Raw genomic sequence first — 20,446 nt, forward strand, 5'->3', positions numbered from 1 at the left:
TCCCCGCCCTGGCCGGGGACAAGACGCAGCTCCCCGACCGCGCCTCGCCGCCGGCCCCCGTCACCGAGGGGGAGCAGCCAGCACCCAGCAGGCGACCGCCGCCTTCCCCGGCCGCGGCGCGGAGGAGACCGGCGGCCGGAGCTCCCCCCTCAGGGACAGAGTAACCGACACCCGACACTGCCGGGCGCCCGCCCCGCCGCCGTCACGTGACCCGCGGCGGCGCCCCGCCGCCCCCCGCCGGCCTGCCCCGGCCGCGCGGTGCATTGTGGGAGTGGCGGTAAGATGGCGGCGGCCGCCGCTGGACTGAGCTGGAGGCGGGTGTCTTCCTTCACGGGGCCGGTGCCGCGCTCCCGCCACGGGCACCGCGCGGTCGCCATCCGCGAGCTGGTCATTATCTTCGGGGGCGGCAACGAGGGCATCGCCGATGAGCTGCACGTCTACAACACGGGTGCGCGGGGCGGGGCGGCGGGCAGGGCCCGCGGCGGGCGGGGGGCAGGGAGCGCGCGGGGCGGGGCCGGGCCGGGCCGGGGCGGGGGCGCCCGGGGCTGTCAGGCGGCGGGGAGCAGCGGCGGGGCTGGCATGTCTTTAGCCGCCGGGGGCACCGGCATCCTCACAGCGTGGGGGATCGCGCCCCTGAGCCTCCCGCCCGCCCCCGGGACTGCCCGCGGGGGCCTGGGCGGGGGAGGCCGTGGGCTGTCCCCGGGCTGAAAAGCTGCCTGGAGCCAAAATTTGGCGGGGGGGCGGGAAATCCGCCTGGTCGAGGGATTCTCCCGGGGTTGTGCTGCGCCCTGGCTCATGTTGCGGGGCTAATGCTCGTTTCTGGGAAAAAAGGAGGCAGGAAAATCTCTTCATGCGCCTCGCGTCCGTTGTGCTTTCCCAGCCCCTCAGTCCCGGGGTGCCGAGTGTCCCCTGACAGGTCTCGGCTGAAGGACTGGAGGCTGGATTAGCCCCCTCGAGTGTCCGGATCCCCCTTCTTCCCTCTGGTGGCAGCTCACGAGAGCTGAACATGCTGAAACAGAAATCTGGGTTAGAAAAGTGAACATGTTGGCACTGGGAGCCTTTCCAAACAGGAAGCTGCCCAAGACCGATTTTGGTCGAGAAAGATCAGATGCCTAAATAGTTACTGTACGGGATGCTGTATGAGGCTGAAAACTTTTGTGTAATTTCAGAGTTTGGGCTGAGGTGGGAGAGTGAGGTGATTGATCTGTGCTTCTCAGTCAACCGGTGTTGACTGCTTTGTGTAACATACCAAAAGCATGAGAGCACGTTAATTAGCCTTTTAACTTGTCAACTTTTAAGAATCATTCAAAAATTCTTCTTATCATGTGTCGTGTCCCCCTCCTCGGCCCCCCCCCCCCCCCCCCGAAAAAAAAGGTGATGGTATTTTTGCTGAGTGTTTTTGAGATAAAATCTGGGAGCACAAACATGTTCTGGATGTAGCTTATTAAGTGGAAAATGCTTACTGTTAAGAGTTCTTCCAAGCAGATTTTCCATGGTAGCTTAAAGATCTGCTGTTCTCAATCACATTTTTGGGGGAGAGAAAAAAAAAAAAAACGGTTTTGTTTTGATGAGTAATCTAAAGAAAGCTTTTAGACAGTACAGTTAGAGTCTATGAGAACAGAGGTTCTGATGGGTGCCTTTTGCGTGTGTCTTATCATCACGTTTTTATTTTTCTGCCCAGACTTTCTGCTAAAGGTGTTCCCCTTTGCAACAAGGATCGTGACTCCATTGTTCCAGTTTCCAAATGAGTGTTTGGCCCAAACTGCCTTCTTTCTTTCTCTGGGGCTAAGGTGTAGGGTTGTGACCTGGGCTGCCTGAGTTTGGGCTGTCATCCATTGCTCTTGCTATGAGTGTGATGACTTCCAAGGAGCTGGCACACAGCGAGGGCACCTTAATCCCCTGCAGCAACATTCACTGGAAGCTTCTAATTTCACACTTTTCTTCTTCATGCTCATGAAAAAAGCTTAGGAAAAAGGAGACAATATCTCCTGTAATTCTTTCGTTCCAGAACAGTTTAAACACCAATATGCTGCTGCTGCATCAGGCAGTCTCAGTTGCTCTTTCTTGCCTCTCTGCCTCTCTCCCATGTACCAGTGCAGTGCTCTGTAGATATTAAGACTGGTCCCAGAACAGTGTAATTAGTTTTTCAATAGGGCTGTTAAGTCCAGGCACACTGCCATGCTGCTGTAGCTCTAATAATTCTGTTTCTAGGGCTAGCTCCCTCTGAGTTAGCGTAGTTCTCTCTTTTGTGTGGAACTGCACTTAGGTTCCTCATTAACCTCTTTTTTTGGCAAGTCTATTAAATTGCTGGGTGACCCTTGGTAACTGACTTAGTTACAGGAACCTCGTGCTCATTCATATATTGAGTAACACTGATAGAGGTTTGACAGAGGTGTTTGCTTTTCTTTTTATTAAAAAAAAAGTTTTAATTCAAATAAAATTTAGTATTAAACAAATAACGCATTCACAGTTATCTGCTGGTAAGAGGTAATGATTTAGAAAGCAGAGGTGTTTAAAAATATACTTTCCTTCTTGGTGCTTGAAATATCTTTCTTTTTTTTTTCTTCTACTATAGTTACAAATCAGTGGTTCCTTCCTGCGGTAAGGGGAGATATTCCTCCAGGCTGTGCAGCACATGGATTTGTTTGTGATGGTACCAGAATACTAGTTTTTGGAGGAATGGTTGAATACGGAAGATACAGTAATGATTTGTATGAATTGCAGGTAGGAAATCGATGAAGATGTTTCAGATTTGAGGACTACTTTATCTGTTTATGAACAAACACGTTTTATATTACCAACTGCGGAGGAAAGTTAGATGAGCTTTGCTCTGGTCCAGGAACAATAAACTCTTTAAATAGATTCTAAAGATAGAGAAAATCTAAATAACTTTGAAAAAGAGACTTCCATCTAGTCTAAATAAAGTATAAAATATTTAATGTTTTATGAACATTAGCTCTTACGTCTGTGTTTTATGAACATTACTCTTACGTTAATGTATATCTTAAGAAAAGCCCAGCATTCCCTTAACACTCACATCTTTTCTGAATTATTTTTAATATTATCTGAATTCTATTGACTATGAATGACTATAGATGAAGGTATTTCTGAATATATTCTTCTTGTCTTTAAGGCAAGTCGATGGCTCTGGAAAAAAGTAAAACCTCAGGCTCCTTCCACTGGATCACCACCTTGTCCTCGACTTGGCCACAGCTTTTCTTTGTATGGTAACAAGTGCTATTTATTTGGTGGCCTGGCAAATGAAAGTGAGGATTCAAATAATAACATTCCCAGGTATGCTGATTTCGTTTGAATTCAATGTCTTTAAAAATAAATTACTAGATATGACAGCTTTGAAGAGGAACGTTCTAGGGAGACTGTCCAGCATACCATTTGGATTATTTGTGCAGTGGAGAGGTTACATGCTAAGAAGCTTAACTATTTCTTCTGCTAATCCCACAATATGTAACACTGATTGACAGCTCTGACACTTTTGGAGGGAAACCTGAGTAGACTGGTATTTTGCCCAGTATTTTGGGTGATGTTTTTAAGAATGCCTTGTTTGTTAGACTTACTTAAATCAGTGAAATCTCATGAGTCATCAGGGAATTCACAATGGAAGTTTCCTCTGTAATGCTGTGGAAAACAGTTACGAATTCATCTGGAAATTTTTTAAAGTAACAGCTGAAGTTGCCTTTATTATCAGCAAACAGTGCTATAATGCCAAAGTTTTATATCCACATTCATCAGCGGTTCAGAGTGCTTATATCCACGGAGCCATAAACTGGCAATTTTAAGCTCAGTAAACAAATTGGTGTGAGTGCCAAGATTCAAAGACCATTATCTAAAAATAACTTGCCGATAGATTCAGCAACAAATGGCTAATTGTCTGTTGGCCAGCTTGAGGACATCAGAAAAGAAACAGTGTCTTTTCACCTTTGTTGCCTTAGATTTGCAGAAATTCATCTCTAATGTCCCATGTCGTCATGTATTTCTCACAACTTTGCAGTTTATTCCAAGTTTGTCCATATGTAGTTATTTCTGCTAAGAATGTTTTTTACCAATGTCGAATGTTTCTTTCATGTAATACAGTGTATCAAGTATGGTATGAAAGCATGTTTCCTTAGAGGCAACAAGTTATAATAGTTCATTTTTTGGTTTAAATCCATTTAGTTTTGGTATTATCCACAATGCCATCAAATGTTTTGAGATTTTAAAATTCCACACTCCCCCAAGACAGGAGTCTGTAATACTTGGAAGTGGTCAGGGTTTAAAGCTCACTTGTAATTTTGCTTATAAGTGAATTTTTCATACTTTGACAATAATACCATAGATATTTAAATGATTTCTATGAACTGGAGCTGCAACACGGTTCTGGCGTTGTCGGCTGGAGTATTCCTGTGACCAAAGGGATCTTGCCGTCTCCCCGAGAATCTCACACAGCCATCGTATACTGCAGAAAAGATTTGGGAAATCCAAAGATGTATATTTTTGGAGGGATGTGTGGCTGTCGGCTTAATGATCTCTGGGAACTTGACATAGGTGAGTTGATTTGCCAGTAGAAGTCAGTGCAGGGGCCTTACTGGCTATGAGGAAAAAATATAGCATATAAGGATTAATGGCATGATGTAGTGCAGATACTATTGGGACTTACACCATAGTGTTAACCTTTTGTAATTTTTGGAATTAAATAGATGCAACATTGTTTGCATGTATTATCCTCGCTGATTTTGGTTGCAGTGTCAGATTGTTTCCTTAGAGTGCTTTAAAGACTGTCACTATGATAACCAAGTTGAACAAACATAACAAAACCATAATATATCTTTTTGATAAACTGATAACCAATTAGTTTGTCAGTATTTCCTGTGAATTTTAAAGGAAGCTTTAAGTGCTTGCTGTTGCGCCTTCTTTCTTAAAGTGGCCATCTTAGAACAGTGAAATTTTGTTTTGTTGAATGTTAGAGGTATGTTCCCTCCTAAAATCCAGGTAGTGAAATATACATTAACAAGTTTTTTGAGGGTTTTTATTCTTTTTCTTTTAGAAACCATGACCTGGTCAAGACCAGAAACTAAAGGGACAGTACCACTTCCTCGCAGTCTCCATACGGCCAATGTAATAGGAAACAAGTATGTCTGTTGTTAAAAGCTCAACTCTAGAAAGGTACACCTAGTAGGTGAATGGTGATGCTTATCCACTACTGCTCAGTATAAACCATCAGCCCTGTAGAGCTTTTCTGTTTCTATTATCCTACCTCGGTGGAAATTAAAAAGTACCAGTGTTAATTTAAGGGTATCAAACTGTCAGTGTTTCCATCCAGCAAGACAATCTGCCCAACCCACAGGCAGCTTTCCCAGGCTTCTTAATGCACCTTTGTGCATTCTGCAGCAGTCTCGGCTAGACCTGAGCTGGTTCTGTCAGGAGCCACCTTGAGTGCCTCTGTGCCTGTGACACAGTGAACGAGCTACGCAAAGAAACTGCCCAAAGAGTAGAACTAGTTCTAGGCAAAATCATTCCACATTTTTGTGGGCCAGTTTTTCTGTAGTCTGCTCCTCATTACTTGCTTCTTGCCAATATGGTTTGTTTTGGCAGATAGCATTGATAAAATGGACTTTTAAACATGGGTTTCAGTCCATTTTATATCAGTTTACAAGTTGGAGTGAGGCAAAAGAGGCAAGAGGGGAAAGACATGTGAAAGCTTTGTATTTTATAATCCAGCTGTTTAGCTTTTTATTATTTACTGAAAATGTTAGTAGTTTGTAGCGTATGTTACGTTTTTAAATGTTGATATCTGACTTAGATACTCCCAATTTTAGAATGATTTGTTGAGAGGTCTGCAGTATAGGGTTGTGGAAATTCTGTGTAAATGTGTGGATTTTGGAGAGTATTAGCAGTATGGTGGTTTGTAAAAAGATACAGTATTAACTTATGTTTCTGGGAAGTTGTTTGAGGAGTTGGGGGGCTTTGTTTGTTTGGTTTTTTTAATCAGTTAATTTATTCAAAAATTGCTGAAGGTAGATATCTACCACAATACTTTCTAAAGGGAGTAGACACAAATAAAATCTACAGTAAACCAGAACTGTAAAGCACTGGAAATTTTCTGTTTTGTCCTAGTTTGAGAGAGCACATGCAGCAGATCTGGATGTTAATTGGCTTTTCTTTTCTTCTTCCCTCTTCCCTCTTTTCCTGTGTTTCAGAATGTATGTTTTTGGTGGATGGGTTCCACAGTCAGCAGGAGGTGAAATTTCTGCTCATGATGGTGAATGGAAATGTACCGGTTCATTTTCTTATCTTAATTTGGGTTAGTGTTTCTGCCTTTCTGGGAGTGGGCATTTTGAATTAATACTTTCTTAACAGAGTAGAATAAATATTTTGAAGACCCTGAGAAAAGTTTTAGGATAGACAGTTGTAATCCTAGCTGGCTAAAGAAGATGCCAGTTTTTTACATCTTTCTTAAGAAGTGATTTTTTAAATTATTTTTCTTTGGACATTCAGCAGGTTTGCCGATGCAAATCTTTGTTAGTACAACTTTAATGCTAAGTAATATAAATACTCCTTCTTCATTTATAGAAGAACATGAGCAGATCCTGAAATGGGGTTTTTCTAAACGTGGTAGTACTATCACTGAATCCTCAACTTCTGATCTTGTATTTGCCTGAGAGAGACAACCAGAGGTCAGAAAATTCATCCTGTATTAATTGATTGTATCTTGCAGACTAATTGTTTACAAAGAGAAGCGACCTTCTCTACGTAATACTGCAAATTTAAATGCAATTGTCTATAAAAACAGAGGTGACTTATTTTCATTTTCTCTGAGCAGTTAAGTGTATTAACATCTGTATTGATTGTTCTGGAAAACATGTGGAAACTAAATTTTTTGAGTTTCATTTACTAGATACCACAGAATGGATAGGTCTGATCTCAGATTGCCAGGAGGACAAAAGTAACTTGTTACCAGGGCCAAGAGCAGGACACTGTGCTGTAGCGGTTGGCACTCGTCTGTATATCTGGAGTGGTAGAGATGGTTACAGAAAAGCTTGGAACAATCAAGTTTGCTGCAAAGATCTTTGGTACCTTGATACTGGTGAGTCAGAAATAAATAAGAGACTTGTACTATGTTCCATATTTTATTAACATATGGGAAGGTGGTATCATTGATGATCAGAACATCTAAAGCTGTAGCAAACTCAAAGATTATTTGAATTTTAAAGCTTATTTAAATAAACTACACTTCACTGCTGGTTGTTTGAAGGCTACAGCTATAAATTAAACTGAAAAAATTTAGGAAGGATTGTTTAAAGCCTCTGAAAGAACTTCATGGCTAGATTCTGCATTGCATGCCATAGTCAGCAGATACAAGGTGCTAGAGGGTGTTTTACCTAAACTCAGGGTTCCTGGCCTCTCTTCTTAGTGACCTTTTCTGCTGCTACTTACTCTTTTTTACCAAACCCCACCTTCTCTTGGGATCGTTGCTGCTGCTGCTTCCTCATCTCTTGGACTGCAAAAAGATACTGTCGAATCTGAGAAAAGACCAAATTGTTCCTGGGGCTGAAGGGAATTCTGGAGCCCTAATCACTCATTAGTAGCTGGCTTGATGACAGGACAGTGAGATGGTCTTGGGAAAGAGGGAACTAGACTAGTACTTTTGGGAGGGAGCTGTTGACTGCTCGAGCAGAAGTATGAGAATGGTTACTGGAGATTGTGAAACATTTAGGAGATTGTGTTTTCTTTTGTTTTTTTTCCTATTTTTCTTTTTCCCTCAGGAAGGTCAGAAGATGAAAAAGGGTAGCAGCAGGGGAGGGATGTGCTTGAGAGTGCAGCCTAGTCAGGCGCCAAGGCAGGTGAGAGGAGCAAGTCATTGGCACTGAATCATGCCTAGGCTTCAGCCCCTGCAGAAGTTTAAGGGAAAGGTCACTTTAGCTGCAGAGAGCAAGCAAAAAGGAAGCGCAATCTTCTGTGAATCCTTTCCGGGAATATCTAAAGGTTTAGGAGCCAAAGAGCTGCACGCAGCCTTTTAGGAAATGATGAGGATCTCTTGTCTCTGTAATCCCTATAGTAATGTATGTACAACCAAAGACTTACTGACAGCAGAAGAGCCATTAAGAAACAAAGCATCAAAACGTCAGCATTTTTGAACACTCTAGAACTAGAATGGCACTTTATAATTCTCGGACTTGACTTGCTACCTTTGACAACTGTTTCTTGTTGAATCTGGTATATATTTTACATGTTAAAAAGGAGCTATTGATTTTGCTTGCATTATATAGATATTTCTTAAACTGGTAAAGGAGGGCAATTTCAAACATGCCATCTGTGTTTTATTGGTTTCTTGTAGAGAAACCTCCAGCACCATCACAGGTACAGCTGATTAGAGCTACAACCAACTCTTTTCAAGTGAAATGGGATGAAGTACCTACCGTTGAAGGATACCTTCTTCAGTTGCATGCTGACTTACCAGTGCCATCAGTAGCTGGAGTACCTGGTACTGGGGTTCCTGAGACATCAGTGCTGAGTTCACAAGGTAGTAGTCAGATCACATTACGCTAATGTTTGTGCAAAGGTAGAGGGCTGCATAAGTAATTAATATGAGTTTGTTTTTTAAAAAAAAAAATTTTGAGAGAGACACACCCCATTTCTTCGGTTATTCCCAAAACGCATCATAATTGTGGAAAACTCAGCTTTAACTTGTCTCTGTCAGTTTTGGCCAGCTATCTGAATATGAAGGTATTTGTACAGTGCTGGGCATGATATGAGAAAGGAAGCAGTGAAGATTTTGTCTGACTGGCCATGCAGTTTCATTTCAGCCTTACAACCAAGTCTTCCTTCAAGGCAACTTTGGGTCTCCCTCTTGCATACTGGAATATATTCCAACCAACATTATATTAAGTTTTATGTAACTGATCGGAATTTACTTTTGTTTACCTAAAAGGTGGCTCTTCTCTACATCAAAGTCCACAATCATTGCCTAGTGTCCCTTATCCAGAAGTGAAGGTGGATCATCCCAGCCAAACAAATAATGTCATTCCTAATAACGTAAGTGTAAAGTGAAAAATGCCTAAGTGGCAAAGTAGCGTGGGAAGTGAAAGAACTGCCGAAACATTTTCTCAGTTTTAAAAGTCCCTGCATACTTTTTTAGGCCTTAGAAAAAACCCCAAATCAAACAAACAAACAAAGAGAAGACATCTGCTGAAGTAGTTGTGTCCGTTTTCTTACATACTTTTTACTTTTATGATTGACAGACAGTCTTTAAAGTCCTCTTCCTGGTAATGCAGAAAGGAAACTGCAACTGTATTGACTTCTACAGTCAATGCTAACTGGGAGCCTGATACCTGTAGAAAAGATACTGTCGAATCTGAGAAAAGACCAAATTGTGCCTGGGGCTGAAGGGAACAGTATCCTCAAAATGTTGAAATTAATGTGGGAGACAAAAAAGGATAAGGCATATTCCTTCTTTGTTGGTGTTTTTATGCTCATCTGCTTACTTGTAGGTTCCTACTGCAGTATAAACCCAATTATTATCTGTTCTGGTTATGCCGTTATACATGGTCCACTGTTTTGCCAGTTTAAAAGAAAGAGGGAGGGCAAACTCTGGCTACAGGATCACATTTTTAGAAATTTAGACCTTTTCTTAATTGTGTAAGGCCTCAGGTCTGTATGGGATCCATAATGTATTCTTGTAGAAAACATGTAGAAGTACTATAAATTTTACTAACAGTAGAAATATCTTATGTGCCAGGAAAGCAAAGATTGAAAGCCTCTGTAATTGTGATTTTTTTTTTTTTTTTTTTTCCCCACCCCTTCAGAGTCCCCCAGTAGACTAAATGTATGCATCAGTGAACTTCCATGTAATAACATAAGAATGTGAGCTCACTCTCAGATAAAATTTAGTATGTATCAGGGACACTTCCAAGTCAATTTAGAGTTTGAGTCTTTGTTTTATAATGGCTAAGATAAGGTGGATTGTGAGGTTGATTTCTTGTTTTAATTTACAGTGGTAGGGGGACTTGTTAGAGCATTTTTGTTTGTTGTTTTCAAGCAAGCATTTTCATGCCATGTTTGCAACTGAAATTTCTGAACTTTGCAGTTAAACATTAACAAATGTGTTGTTTTGGTTAGGTCCAAGTTTCCCTTTCATCCAACTCATTATTAAAAGTAGAAGGAAAAGAAAAGGTTGCAGCACCTGAAAACAAGATTACACAGGAGACTATGAAAAACCATGCAGATGCTACAGGATTCAAAGAATCAAATGCCCCTTCTCTTTTGCCTGTTTGTACTTCAAGTAAGATGGCTATAGAATAAAAATTAATTAAAAAGTGAGAGTTAAAATTCATCTCATAAACATAAAATAAGATTATTTCTGTCTTGCAATTTAAAATTACTTAGAGGCCTTTGCAGTTTAAAAAAAACTTGTGCTAGTTACTACTGCACATATTTTTAGAGGATATGAGGAAAAATGAAATCTTTAGTTGTTTGAAGTGTTGCGAGGGACATGAAATTCTCAATATATTCATTATTATGATGGCAAATGTGCCTTTTTAAACATAAATAGCTGGTTTTAACATCAAAGAACAGACTGACAGGGCCAGATTAATTTTACAACATTAACGTGATAGTAACTCCAGGCTCTCTTTGACACTACTTCTGTCTGTTAACAGTGCAAAGCTATTAGCTGATGTAAAATTTTAGGCAATGTTCCTCTCTGTAGAGGAAATCGAAGATGAAAAGGCACTGATTTAGGCATTCCACTGAAGTGCCTTAAGTTCAGTGTGGTAAATACAGGCTCAATCACCTGATCTGCTCATATTTGACTGTCATGTAACTTAAAGTTGTTGGATTTTCATTTTCTTTCCAGTGTAATTTAAGTACTGTGTGGAAATTTGGGCTCTGAGTGCTAAGTGAGAAGCAGACTTCCACAGTATTTAAGATTAAGTTGATTGTCACAAATCTGTGATACTGATTTGCGTGGATACTTTATATTAGGATTTTTTTCCAAATTAATCCTTTCATAGCCACATAGATAAAGAATAGCAAGCTTTAAACAAATGAAATCTCCATTTTAATATAACTGTGTACATATATCTGTTTATGACTGTGCAGACAGACTTGTTAAGTTATAGACCTAAAGAAAGTATTAGCAATTCATGTAATCAGATCTATTCTAACCTAAATCTGAGCTAAACTCTGGTTTTATATGAAACTAAAGCCATTGGATGAAGTTGCGATTTGTTAAGTGTTACCAATATTGAATACTGCTTAATATTTTCTTTTTTTAAGGTCCCCAGACTTCAGCAAATGTAGGTGAATTACATGACTTGGACAAACGAACTGTAAATCCTGATGCTTCTGTATCCAGTACTGTCTCCAGCACACAAACTATGGTAACCCAGCAGGCTGTTAAAACTGAATCATCAAGTACAAATGGGGCAGTTGTTAAAGATGAAACTTCACTAACAACATTCAATTCAAAATCTGAAGGTTTGAAATGTGTTTCACATACTGTATTTTGAGCCATATATATCTAAGGCCATCAGAGTTCCTCTAGTGTGGTGGGATTCCCATCTTGACTAGTACCTGGGATTGAGATAGGGCTTTGGGCATTGAGGACCTTGGGCAGCCTGGATGATCTCTGCTATGATTTAAACATCTTTTAAAATCAGGATATTCCTTTTATACGTTTGTAAACCACTTTGTTTCCTGTGAGTGAAAAGCCCTTTAAATTTTGATTTATGCAGAAGCCCATTTTCTAAACAGCAGTGGCAGCCAGTTTTGGTGCCAATAGCACATTTGCTGTGTCTGTTTATTTAGTCAGCAAAAGACTACAGATAGTAACCTGAGATGATTTTGATTTTAAACAATTGACCTCTGTAACAAATACAGCCAGTCTATGTGGCTAGCTCACTGCTACTCAAACGTGGCGACCTGTTCACTGTCTGCTTGTAATACCCAAAATAAGCAGAAACACAGAAACTAATATATTGGTAGTTTTTCAAGTTTTGTTTTTTGTGACTGTCAACAGGCTGTGCTTGCTATTGTTTTGAGGGTTAACTAAAGAACTGTATTCTTTTATTGACACTGTGTGAGTAGTGTAATTTTTACCAAACAGTATTGTATTTTAAAAGCGAAACCCAGAAACACAGGTATAGAATACTAATATTCACTTGTGTTGCTTATGTGCTTTGATTTTTCTTTTTTACGATTCCATTTTAAATTTAATAAATGTTCTTTTCCCATTTGCTAGGATTGTTTAAAGATTAACTGCTCATGTTCAGAATTCAGACTGTATTGATGTCAGAAAAAATGCATTCAAATTAAGATTTCATGTTTAGACGATTCATATAATGTTATCAGTATGTGCCTCAATCTGGTATTTAGATTATTTGTTCACAAATATTTCATATCGATTTCATAATTCTGTCACTTTTTAGGATTTTCAGAGTCCTGACTTCTGTTTGTATTATCTGTAGCAGCCTGCAATGCCAGGCTCTTACAATTGTTCTGTAAATATGATGCAAGCCAAAATTAGTTGTTCGTGTTATAAATAGAACTGCATGCAAAAGAAGTCTGAGACATACTTTTGCAACAAATACTTGTAAATGGCTATTGAGGTCAACTTTCATACTCTGTGGATTTTGTGTTAAATTTTTTGTATCACTTAAGCTTTTTAAATATAACTTTTTGTTTCTAGCTGCTGAAACTACTTATGTCATGCCTTCGACAAGGGTCAATACTGGACAGACAAATGATTCACACTCCTCTGTAAGTCTGAAAAAGTATAAACAAATTGCTGTATTTATTGTCCTGTTGATTAGTTGTAAGGGCTCTTCTGTTTTCCTTTAATTATATCTCTGAAAGAAAAGCAATGTGTATTTAGGGCTTGAAGTGAATAATACAGGGGTAGACATTTCTGTTGTAAAACTAATTGCATTGTGTGGGTTTGATTTGAGTCTAAGTAGCAGTTGTGTAGTTGGGAGGAGATCCAAGTACGTGTTTCAGCTGTTGAATCATTTTTATCGACTGGCACAGTGGAATGGTCTCTCTGCTGCATGATGCACAAATGTAAAATGTTTTTCTGTATGCACAACTGAATTTAAAATGAAATATGTATTAGATCAGACTAGCGTTAGCTGCTGATCGATAGGTTTGAAACGTAACTAAACTGACATCTTGATGTTTTTCCCTAGAGGAGATGGGGACTGGCTATGCAAGCTGTAAATACTGCCTGAAAAAGTAAATGCTTCCTATTTCACCTGCTTACAACTTAATACTCAAAACCAAGGTGCCACTGTTGCCACCAAAAGAGAGGAGCTAAGGATGGGAAGAAGCAGCTGCTGGGTTGGGGTTGCTTTTACCAAGAGCAGCTGCCAGTCCTGCCCCTTTCCCATGCTGGCAGGATCGTGGCCTGTCTGCGCTGGGCACACTGACCATGCAAGCACCCTCCCTGGTGCCTGGAGACAAGCAGGGAAGACGGTTTGTCTTCCTGAGTCAGTCAGGAACAGTTTCCATGCCCTCCACCACCGTCACCCCATGCCACAGCAGAGGCCCTGTTCTCAGCTGTGAATGAGTTCAGCAGCGGCTTGAAAGTATGATTTGGGGCTGAGGTACAGCTGAATCCCAGGTAGAGCGGCCGGTGTTGGACCACCCTGTGGAACTTCTTGACCTCTGAGTGAAATTAACTCGCAACCACATGCTGCTACAGACATGTAGTTCTACAGCTTTAAACTTCTTCCCCTCCCTGTTTAAACTAGAATGTCAGAGGTGACATCCCTACTGTTGTTCTGGTTTTTTTTGTGATGGATTGTGTCCAAATCAATGTATAAGGACCAGCTGGTATTTTAAAAACATATGCATATTCATTTGAAGAAAGTAACACTGGTATAAAAGGGGATTGTCTCTTATATAGAGTCTCAACATTTCTTTTACATTATGTTGAAGCATGGGTAGTCTACATAACGTGTTCTTCAAATACTAGAAAACTCCACAAAGACAGATGGCACCGGTGAAAACAAGAGACCGGCAGTGGTATGATGTTGGAATTTTTAAGAACAACAGTGCTGTGGTGAGCCAGTTCTACTTGCTGCCAGAGGAAACACTGAACATCTCTAACAAGGTAGCTGCTAATTCTCCTCTGACATAACTTGCACATACATATTTTGGAATCTGTTGCCCATATGGTTGACAACAAAATGTAGGATTTTCTGATAACTGCAGCAGGATCTGGTGCTCAGAGGAGTTTTGTATTTTGTGACCAGTAGTTCCTCATGTATTTTGCTCACCTTTTTTTACTATTTCCTAAACCAGATGAGTTCTCTTCTGTTGTTTTTGTGTGATAATATGAAACATCTAATATTGCTATTGCTATTTTTTACGTATTTCTATTTCTAGCTTTAGTAAAGAATTTTAAGCTTAGTGAACTTTCAAACCAGTAAAAGTCCTTAACTAAAAAAACCCACAATTTCTTAATATGTTATTTCTGTACAGCATTGAAATTTTTCAGAGTTTGTCTGTTTTCAGAATCTTTGCTTACAAATTGTTAAAGATACTAATAAAACATAGCCTAGGCTGTTTAAAAAGACTAGATACAAAACTTAATGTCATTGCACCTGTAAGTTTATATTAGAAACAAAAAGAATGCATATGTTTTCTTGAGTCAGAAACAAAAGAACAGAAGCTTTCTTTGAAAGCGCTTCGCTGTAAATATTACACACCTTAGTTTTAAGGAGCATAGTACATTTTACAGTGTTTACATTGATTGTGATTTCTTATACGTTATTCAGAAGGAAAATCTGTTTCAAGGATGCATCAATGCATATTTTAAACATTGAAGTACAGTAGCACGTAATGTTGCAGAAACCTATTTGTTACTAACTTACAGTGCTTTTCTTTAAAAACATTTTGATTACCTATGCATCAAATTGCAACTCCTAACTACAGGAATAACTGGTTTTGAAATAAAAGTATTTTAGGACAGAAGAATATGCTAATTAAATCATAAGCTGTACAGTGGGAAATGCTACTTTGCTTTTAGTTTCTTGAGTAAAAATGACCAAGAGGTGCAGTTCAATTTAAATGACTAAAAAACGTTGTGGTGTTTTTGTTAGAGATGCTGTCTTTTATATTGCATCTTAGATCAGCTGCTCTGGGGTGAGCTAGTGCCTCAGTCAGAACCTTTTTGTAAATTCTGATTTAAGTACAAAAGTATTAGATTTTCTGTTTAAAATAAATGTATTAATCTCCTTTTATCGGTACCCGCTTTATATGTTTTTAGGCTCACTGTATTTAGAATATTTTAAATATTAACACAAATGTTGCTTTATTTTCAGATGGAAGGTGCAGATGTACCAGATTACAGATTACTTAAGAAACAGGATCTTTTTCCAGGCACAGTGTACAGGTTCAGAGTTGCTGCAATTAATGGCTGTGGTGTTGGGCCTTTCAGTAAAATCAGTGAATTCAAGACTTGCATTCCAGGTTTTCCTGGAGCTCCTTCAACAGTCAAAATCACCAAGGTAAGAAATACAGGTAATTCTAGTTCTGATGTATAAAATTTCTGTCACAAACTTAATCTCAGAACTCTTGGTTTTAGTTGGGGTCTTATTTCAAGTTAAAATTGTCATATAAAATGTTGTCAAATGCTTACTTGGTTAATTCTGCTCAATGTAATATTCTTTAAGAAATTTGCTGTAAGGAGTTATTTTAACACTTAAAGATCACATTAGCAGATACACGTCTTAATCATCTGATAGTTTCCCCATGATTTTCTGCATCCTTAAATCTATAGGGGTTTACCATGCTTTTAGAAAAGAAGTCAAAAGATACATTCTTACCTCCAAAGAGTGATGATGTTGGGTTAGAATTTTCAGATGATCTTTAGAGGTTTTTTGTATTTCTATGCTTCTTTGTATTAATATTTTTATATATATTTTTATATATATATATTCATGTATCTAATGGTTACCTACATACTGTCACATTTTCTCCCTTTTTCTTCAGAGTGTAGACTGTATTCATCTTTCTTGGGAGCCTCCTGCTTCACCCTCTGGAAATATTTTAGAATATTCTGCCTACTTAGCAATCCGTTCCACACAATTACAGGAAAATCCAAGTCAGCTTGTATTTATGAGAATATACTGTGGTCTTAAAACATCATGTATAGTGACTGCTGCCCAGCTTTCAAATGCTCATGTTGATTACACTTCCCGACCTGCTATAGTGTTCAGAATTTCTGCAAAGAATGAGAGAGGATACGGACCAGCCACACAAGTTCGATGGCTTCAAGGTAAAGTCCGTTTCCAAGGCAGCATTTAAATGGGCTGTAGCTGTGGTGGAGAAAATTGTGTATTGTGTCTCTAGAACCCATGTTTTTCTCAGCAGTGCATGTGAAGTTCTTGAAATGTTGTTTTGCTCCTTGTAGAAGTTTTAAGAAAATTTAGTTGTTGAATTTGGCATAACAATTTTTAAAAAATTTATATTTGTTCACAAGCAAAGACAAGCAAGTACTGAAATGTTGATTATTGAGTCTTACTCAGTCCCTCAAATAATAAAAGCCTAGTAAGCTTCTGATTTCCCTGGGCTTCCCTTCATCAGCTCAAAAGTTTTTCATTCTAATAAGAAGTAATCCAGTTGCATGCATGGCTGTAATCAGGGGTTTTTTCAATCTCTTCCCCCTCATTAGAAAAATTTTCCATAAGGTGATGTGAGGTGCATTTTTGTGATGCATATACACTTCAAAGTCTGTATTACAGCCAGGAGAGGTTTTGTCATCTTGCCCCTCAGCTTGAATTTATACAGTTTCACGATGAGTTGGGGATGGGAATGGATCCACTGAAAATAAAGATTAGTTTTTAGCCTGATCAGTTCTGGCTCACCTTTTAAGTAAACCGATCCAGGGGCTCAGAATAAGTTTTGCTGGCTTCTGGTCTCATCCCACTCCTTCCCCTTTCCAGCTTAGCTTTCTGCTAGTTGGGAGCTGGCTTTGCTCAGCAAGAGGTCCTGTGAGCATGGGGGAGAGTTAGGAAGGGCAGAGCGAGGACCGTGTGCCCACCCGCTCGGGGAGCAGTGAATTGTTGTGTCGGTTTAGCTGACCTCTCTGTTTGTGGGCTGTGATCCACAGGGTATGGTGGAAACCGAACTCTTGAATACACCACTGCTTGGTTTTGAACATGTTTTTCTAAGGTGGAGAGCAACAACAAAGTTGCCTTCTGTAATGTTTAGTATTCCGATGCTGTTGTAACCCTTTAGTTGGAAAGGCTTTTGGCCATGAGCTGTATCCCAGAACTCAGTCGTTGTTCAAAACAGTAGTTTCAACAGTAGTTGTTTGAAAGTGTTTGACCATATACACGATGTGAAATTATGAAACATTTAACAATGTCTCTTTCTTTTTGCAGATATGAAAACATCAAGCTCAAAGTAGAAACAACGTAATAAATCTCAAGTTTCGAATGTAGTGTTTAATGTAACTCTTGTACTATTTGTAAATGCTACAAATATTTTATTTTTGCATTGTTTTTATCTTAAAAATATATAACCTTTTTTATGTTTGAAACATCAGCGTTATGCAGCCTTGCTCAGGTATGAGTACCATATAGAAACTATATTGAAGATGGTGGGGTGGAGGACCATGCTCCATCCTGTAGCTCTTTTTGGTAGTGATCGTTAAAATGTAAGTTCCAAAATGAAAATAAACAAATAAAGAATTGGCATATGCAGTAGTATGTGAGGTAGAGTCCCCATGATTGCTTCCGATCTTGCATAGATAATTCCTAAGATTTGGTATATGAGTAAATTCTGTTTGGTTTCAGTTCCTTATACCACATTCTTTATTGTGGTGCCGGAGTACAAGGCAAAAATTTCCAGTTATTATATAGTAACTTAAAATGTATAAATATTTTAATATATAATTTTTTTGTAAAGAAATGATTTTTCTACTATTTGTAACAAATATCTTAATCTTGAAAGATATCCCCTGAAGATTTAAAAGGAAAAAAGATAAACTTAGTCATTTCTCTTATTACAAAAAACGTAAATTCATTGTAAATGCACTACTAATACTTAGAATTATCCTTTTGTAGTTGTACAAATCTTAAACTTGTAAATACCAATGTTTACAAGAGACCTTTCTGGTCTTGTATGAAAACTTCCATGAGATTCATTCTCTTTTTTTTAAATTCATATGCTTTGCTTTTAGCATATGCTTGCTTTTTGCACTAATAATAACTTACCTCATTCCTGTGTTTGTAATCACTTGTGTTGCTTCCATAATGTTTCTGTAAAACTTCAATCTGAAAATTTTAACCAAAGTTTAGAATACATGGTAAGCAATTTTGCACATATTATATGGCAACTTCCAACATATTTATTCCAGTTAATCTTCTTAAGTGCTTGTTTGCTTTACCAGTATATTCTACCAATCAAGTTCAGTATCTCCCTTTTACTATGCATCGTTTTACATTAACTAGCTAGCTGATAAATTCAACAAGCATTACTTCTAGGAATAGGTTGATCCATTCCTATGCTAAAAGAAAAAATTTGTTCACAGTAGTGAAAGAAAGGTAAACATTTTAAATGCTATTTATGTATCTATATATAAACCTATGTTTACCAAAGTGTAGAGGAAAATGGCTGAGTTGGACAAGGTCACTAGGTGAATAGCTTGAGGCACCTAAATAAGATTTATTTTAAAATAAAATCTAAATTATTTACTGTGCAATGAAGTTTATACTTTGCACTTTAATTTTGCCCCGAATGCCAAAAGACTGTACGTCAAGGTAGAATTTCTTGCCTCTGCCAGTTAAATTTGTCTTTTAGAGCGTTTGTAAATATATAAACTAAAATAAATTATGTGCCTGGTTTGGTGGGAGAAGTATCACTAAAATATTAAGAGGTTTAACAGCTCAAGTATCGCAGAGCAGATTTAATAGCCAAGTTTTAGCTACCCTGAAAATCAGGGTTGTAATGGAAGTGCTGATACAGCCTTAATTATCGCAACACATCACATGCTATAATAGCATATAAAAAGTGCTGGGGACCATAAATGGCTATAATAGTGTTAATTGTGGCACAGGAGTAATAACACGTGGTTTTACTCCAGAGAAAAATCTTGTGTTTATGACAATGACAGATATCCCAGATTCACTTTAAGCAGTGTTTATAGTATGAATGTATAGGACTTTTCCTGAAGTTAACTGGCTTTAAAATATTTGTGTTTTAATGGTCCATTTCATCAGGTATGATCTCACTACCAATACTGTCTGATAACTAAAATACCGTACACATGAACTGTTAACTAGAAGAATAGAACTTGGTTTTTCTTATTAGTACTGTGAAAGAAGCCTTTAGAGAAAACACTTGTGGCTTTGATTTTGTTGGTTGATAGCTGTGATTGTAGAGTTGTTATTTAAGAATAAAACCTGTTGGGTATGTCTGGGTGGAGTTTTTTTGCACTTGGTTTCACATGCTTTGCACAATTTCTTTTTCAGTGGGTATGTCACAACTACCAAAGGGTAAAACTGTGGCGTTTTCAATTGAAAGAATAATTTTCTTGTAAGTGTGCTTTCTTCAGCTGACTTGACATAAGATGTCACTTTCTCTTCTTTGTCCAAGCTGGGTGACGTTGAATAGTGATCATATGCAAATCCTCAGTTCCTCACAGTTTTACTTTAAAATGAAATTGTGGTACACGCTGTAAAATACACTTTGTGGTCTGTTTTTAGAACTGTATTTATAATGTCTAAATCCCACCTGTTTGCCTATCAACTAGATATCAGACAAATATTGATTGATTTTAAATCTGTTTGGAAGACTGTTGACATCAGCTCTTTGAGAATCTGTGTTATCCATTTATTTCATATATCACTAAAGGACATGTAACAGAAGCTGAAATCTATCAGATGACAGTATCCATATTGTAGAAATGTCTAAGTTTACTAAACTTCTTAAGGAAGTTGTAAGTATAGGACAGTCCTGCCAGTTACGGCAGACGCTACAGCTTCACCTTAAGAATGTTCTTGTGAAGTGGAAATGAAGTGAACAATAACCTACACTTTGTGTTTTCAAAGTAATTATAGCAATATCTTTTGAATGTAGTTTGGAGTAGAGCACATGATCATGCCATAAACTCTGAAGATATAATAAGTATTACTGTTGTTATCTGATATTTCAGGATAGCGATTTTGACGTGAACTTAGTCTTACAGCCTGTTACTTAATGACCTCTGCAAGGAAACTGACATTTTGTACAATTCAAGTTGATCAGTCTTATTTCAAAGCATTGTTTGTTCTTTGTAATAAAGTGGTTGTCCTATCAAACGCATTGTAAACACTGAAGTGTATGTCTGTGTTTTCAAAGGTTTGTGTGTACAGACTTCAAATTTCTGCCCTTCTTTAGAAAAAGGGACGATGCAGAGAAGAGAGTGAGTATATTTGTCTTGGGGTGAGGGGGGAGAGAGGGTTTA

General features: G+C 38.6%; 1 protein-coding gene across 2 annotated transcripts; it reads left to right on the forward strand.

Annotated features, from left to right (window-relative positions):
* Positions 1 to 264: 264 nt before the first annotated feature.
* On the forward strand, positions 265 to 20,311 carry HCFC2 (host cell factor C2). 2 transcript variants are annotated; one of them, XM_074871881.1, is made up of 16 exons: positions 265 to 448; positions 2,576 to 2,724; positions 3,134 to 3,294; positions 4,334 to 4,542; positions 5,042 to 5,126; positions 6,195 to 6,298; positions 6,893 to 7,081; positions 8,333 to 8,518; positions 8,927 to 9,030; positions 10,114 to 10,276; positions 11,272 to 11,472; positions 12,683 to 12,753; positions 13,967 to 14,104; positions 15,318 to 15,503; positions 15,988 to 16,273; positions 17,382 to 20,311. In XM_074871881.1, the coding sequence occupies exons 1-16, from the start codon at positions 283 to 285 to the stop codon at positions 17,405 to 17,407; spliced, it is 2,424 nt and encodes an 807-aa protein (XP_074727982.1). In that variant the 5' UTR covers positions 265 to 282; the 3' UTR covers positions 17,408 to 20,311. The 2 variants fall into 2 exon arrangements, with proteins under 2 accessions (XP_074727982.1, XP_074727980.1); XM_074871879.1 differs by lacking the exon at positions 17,382 to 20,311 and having other exon boundaries at positions 15,988 to 17,367.
* The last annotated feature ends 135 nt before the right edge of the window (positions 20,312 to 20,446 follow it).

Source organism: Strix uralensis, chromosome 5, assembly GCF_047716275.1.
Source record: "Strix uralensis isolate ZFMK-TIS-50842 chromosome 5, bStrUra1, whole genome shotgun sequence".
Lineage (NCBI taxonomy): Eukaryota > Metazoa > Chordata > Aves > Strigiformes > Strigidae > Strix > Strix uralensis.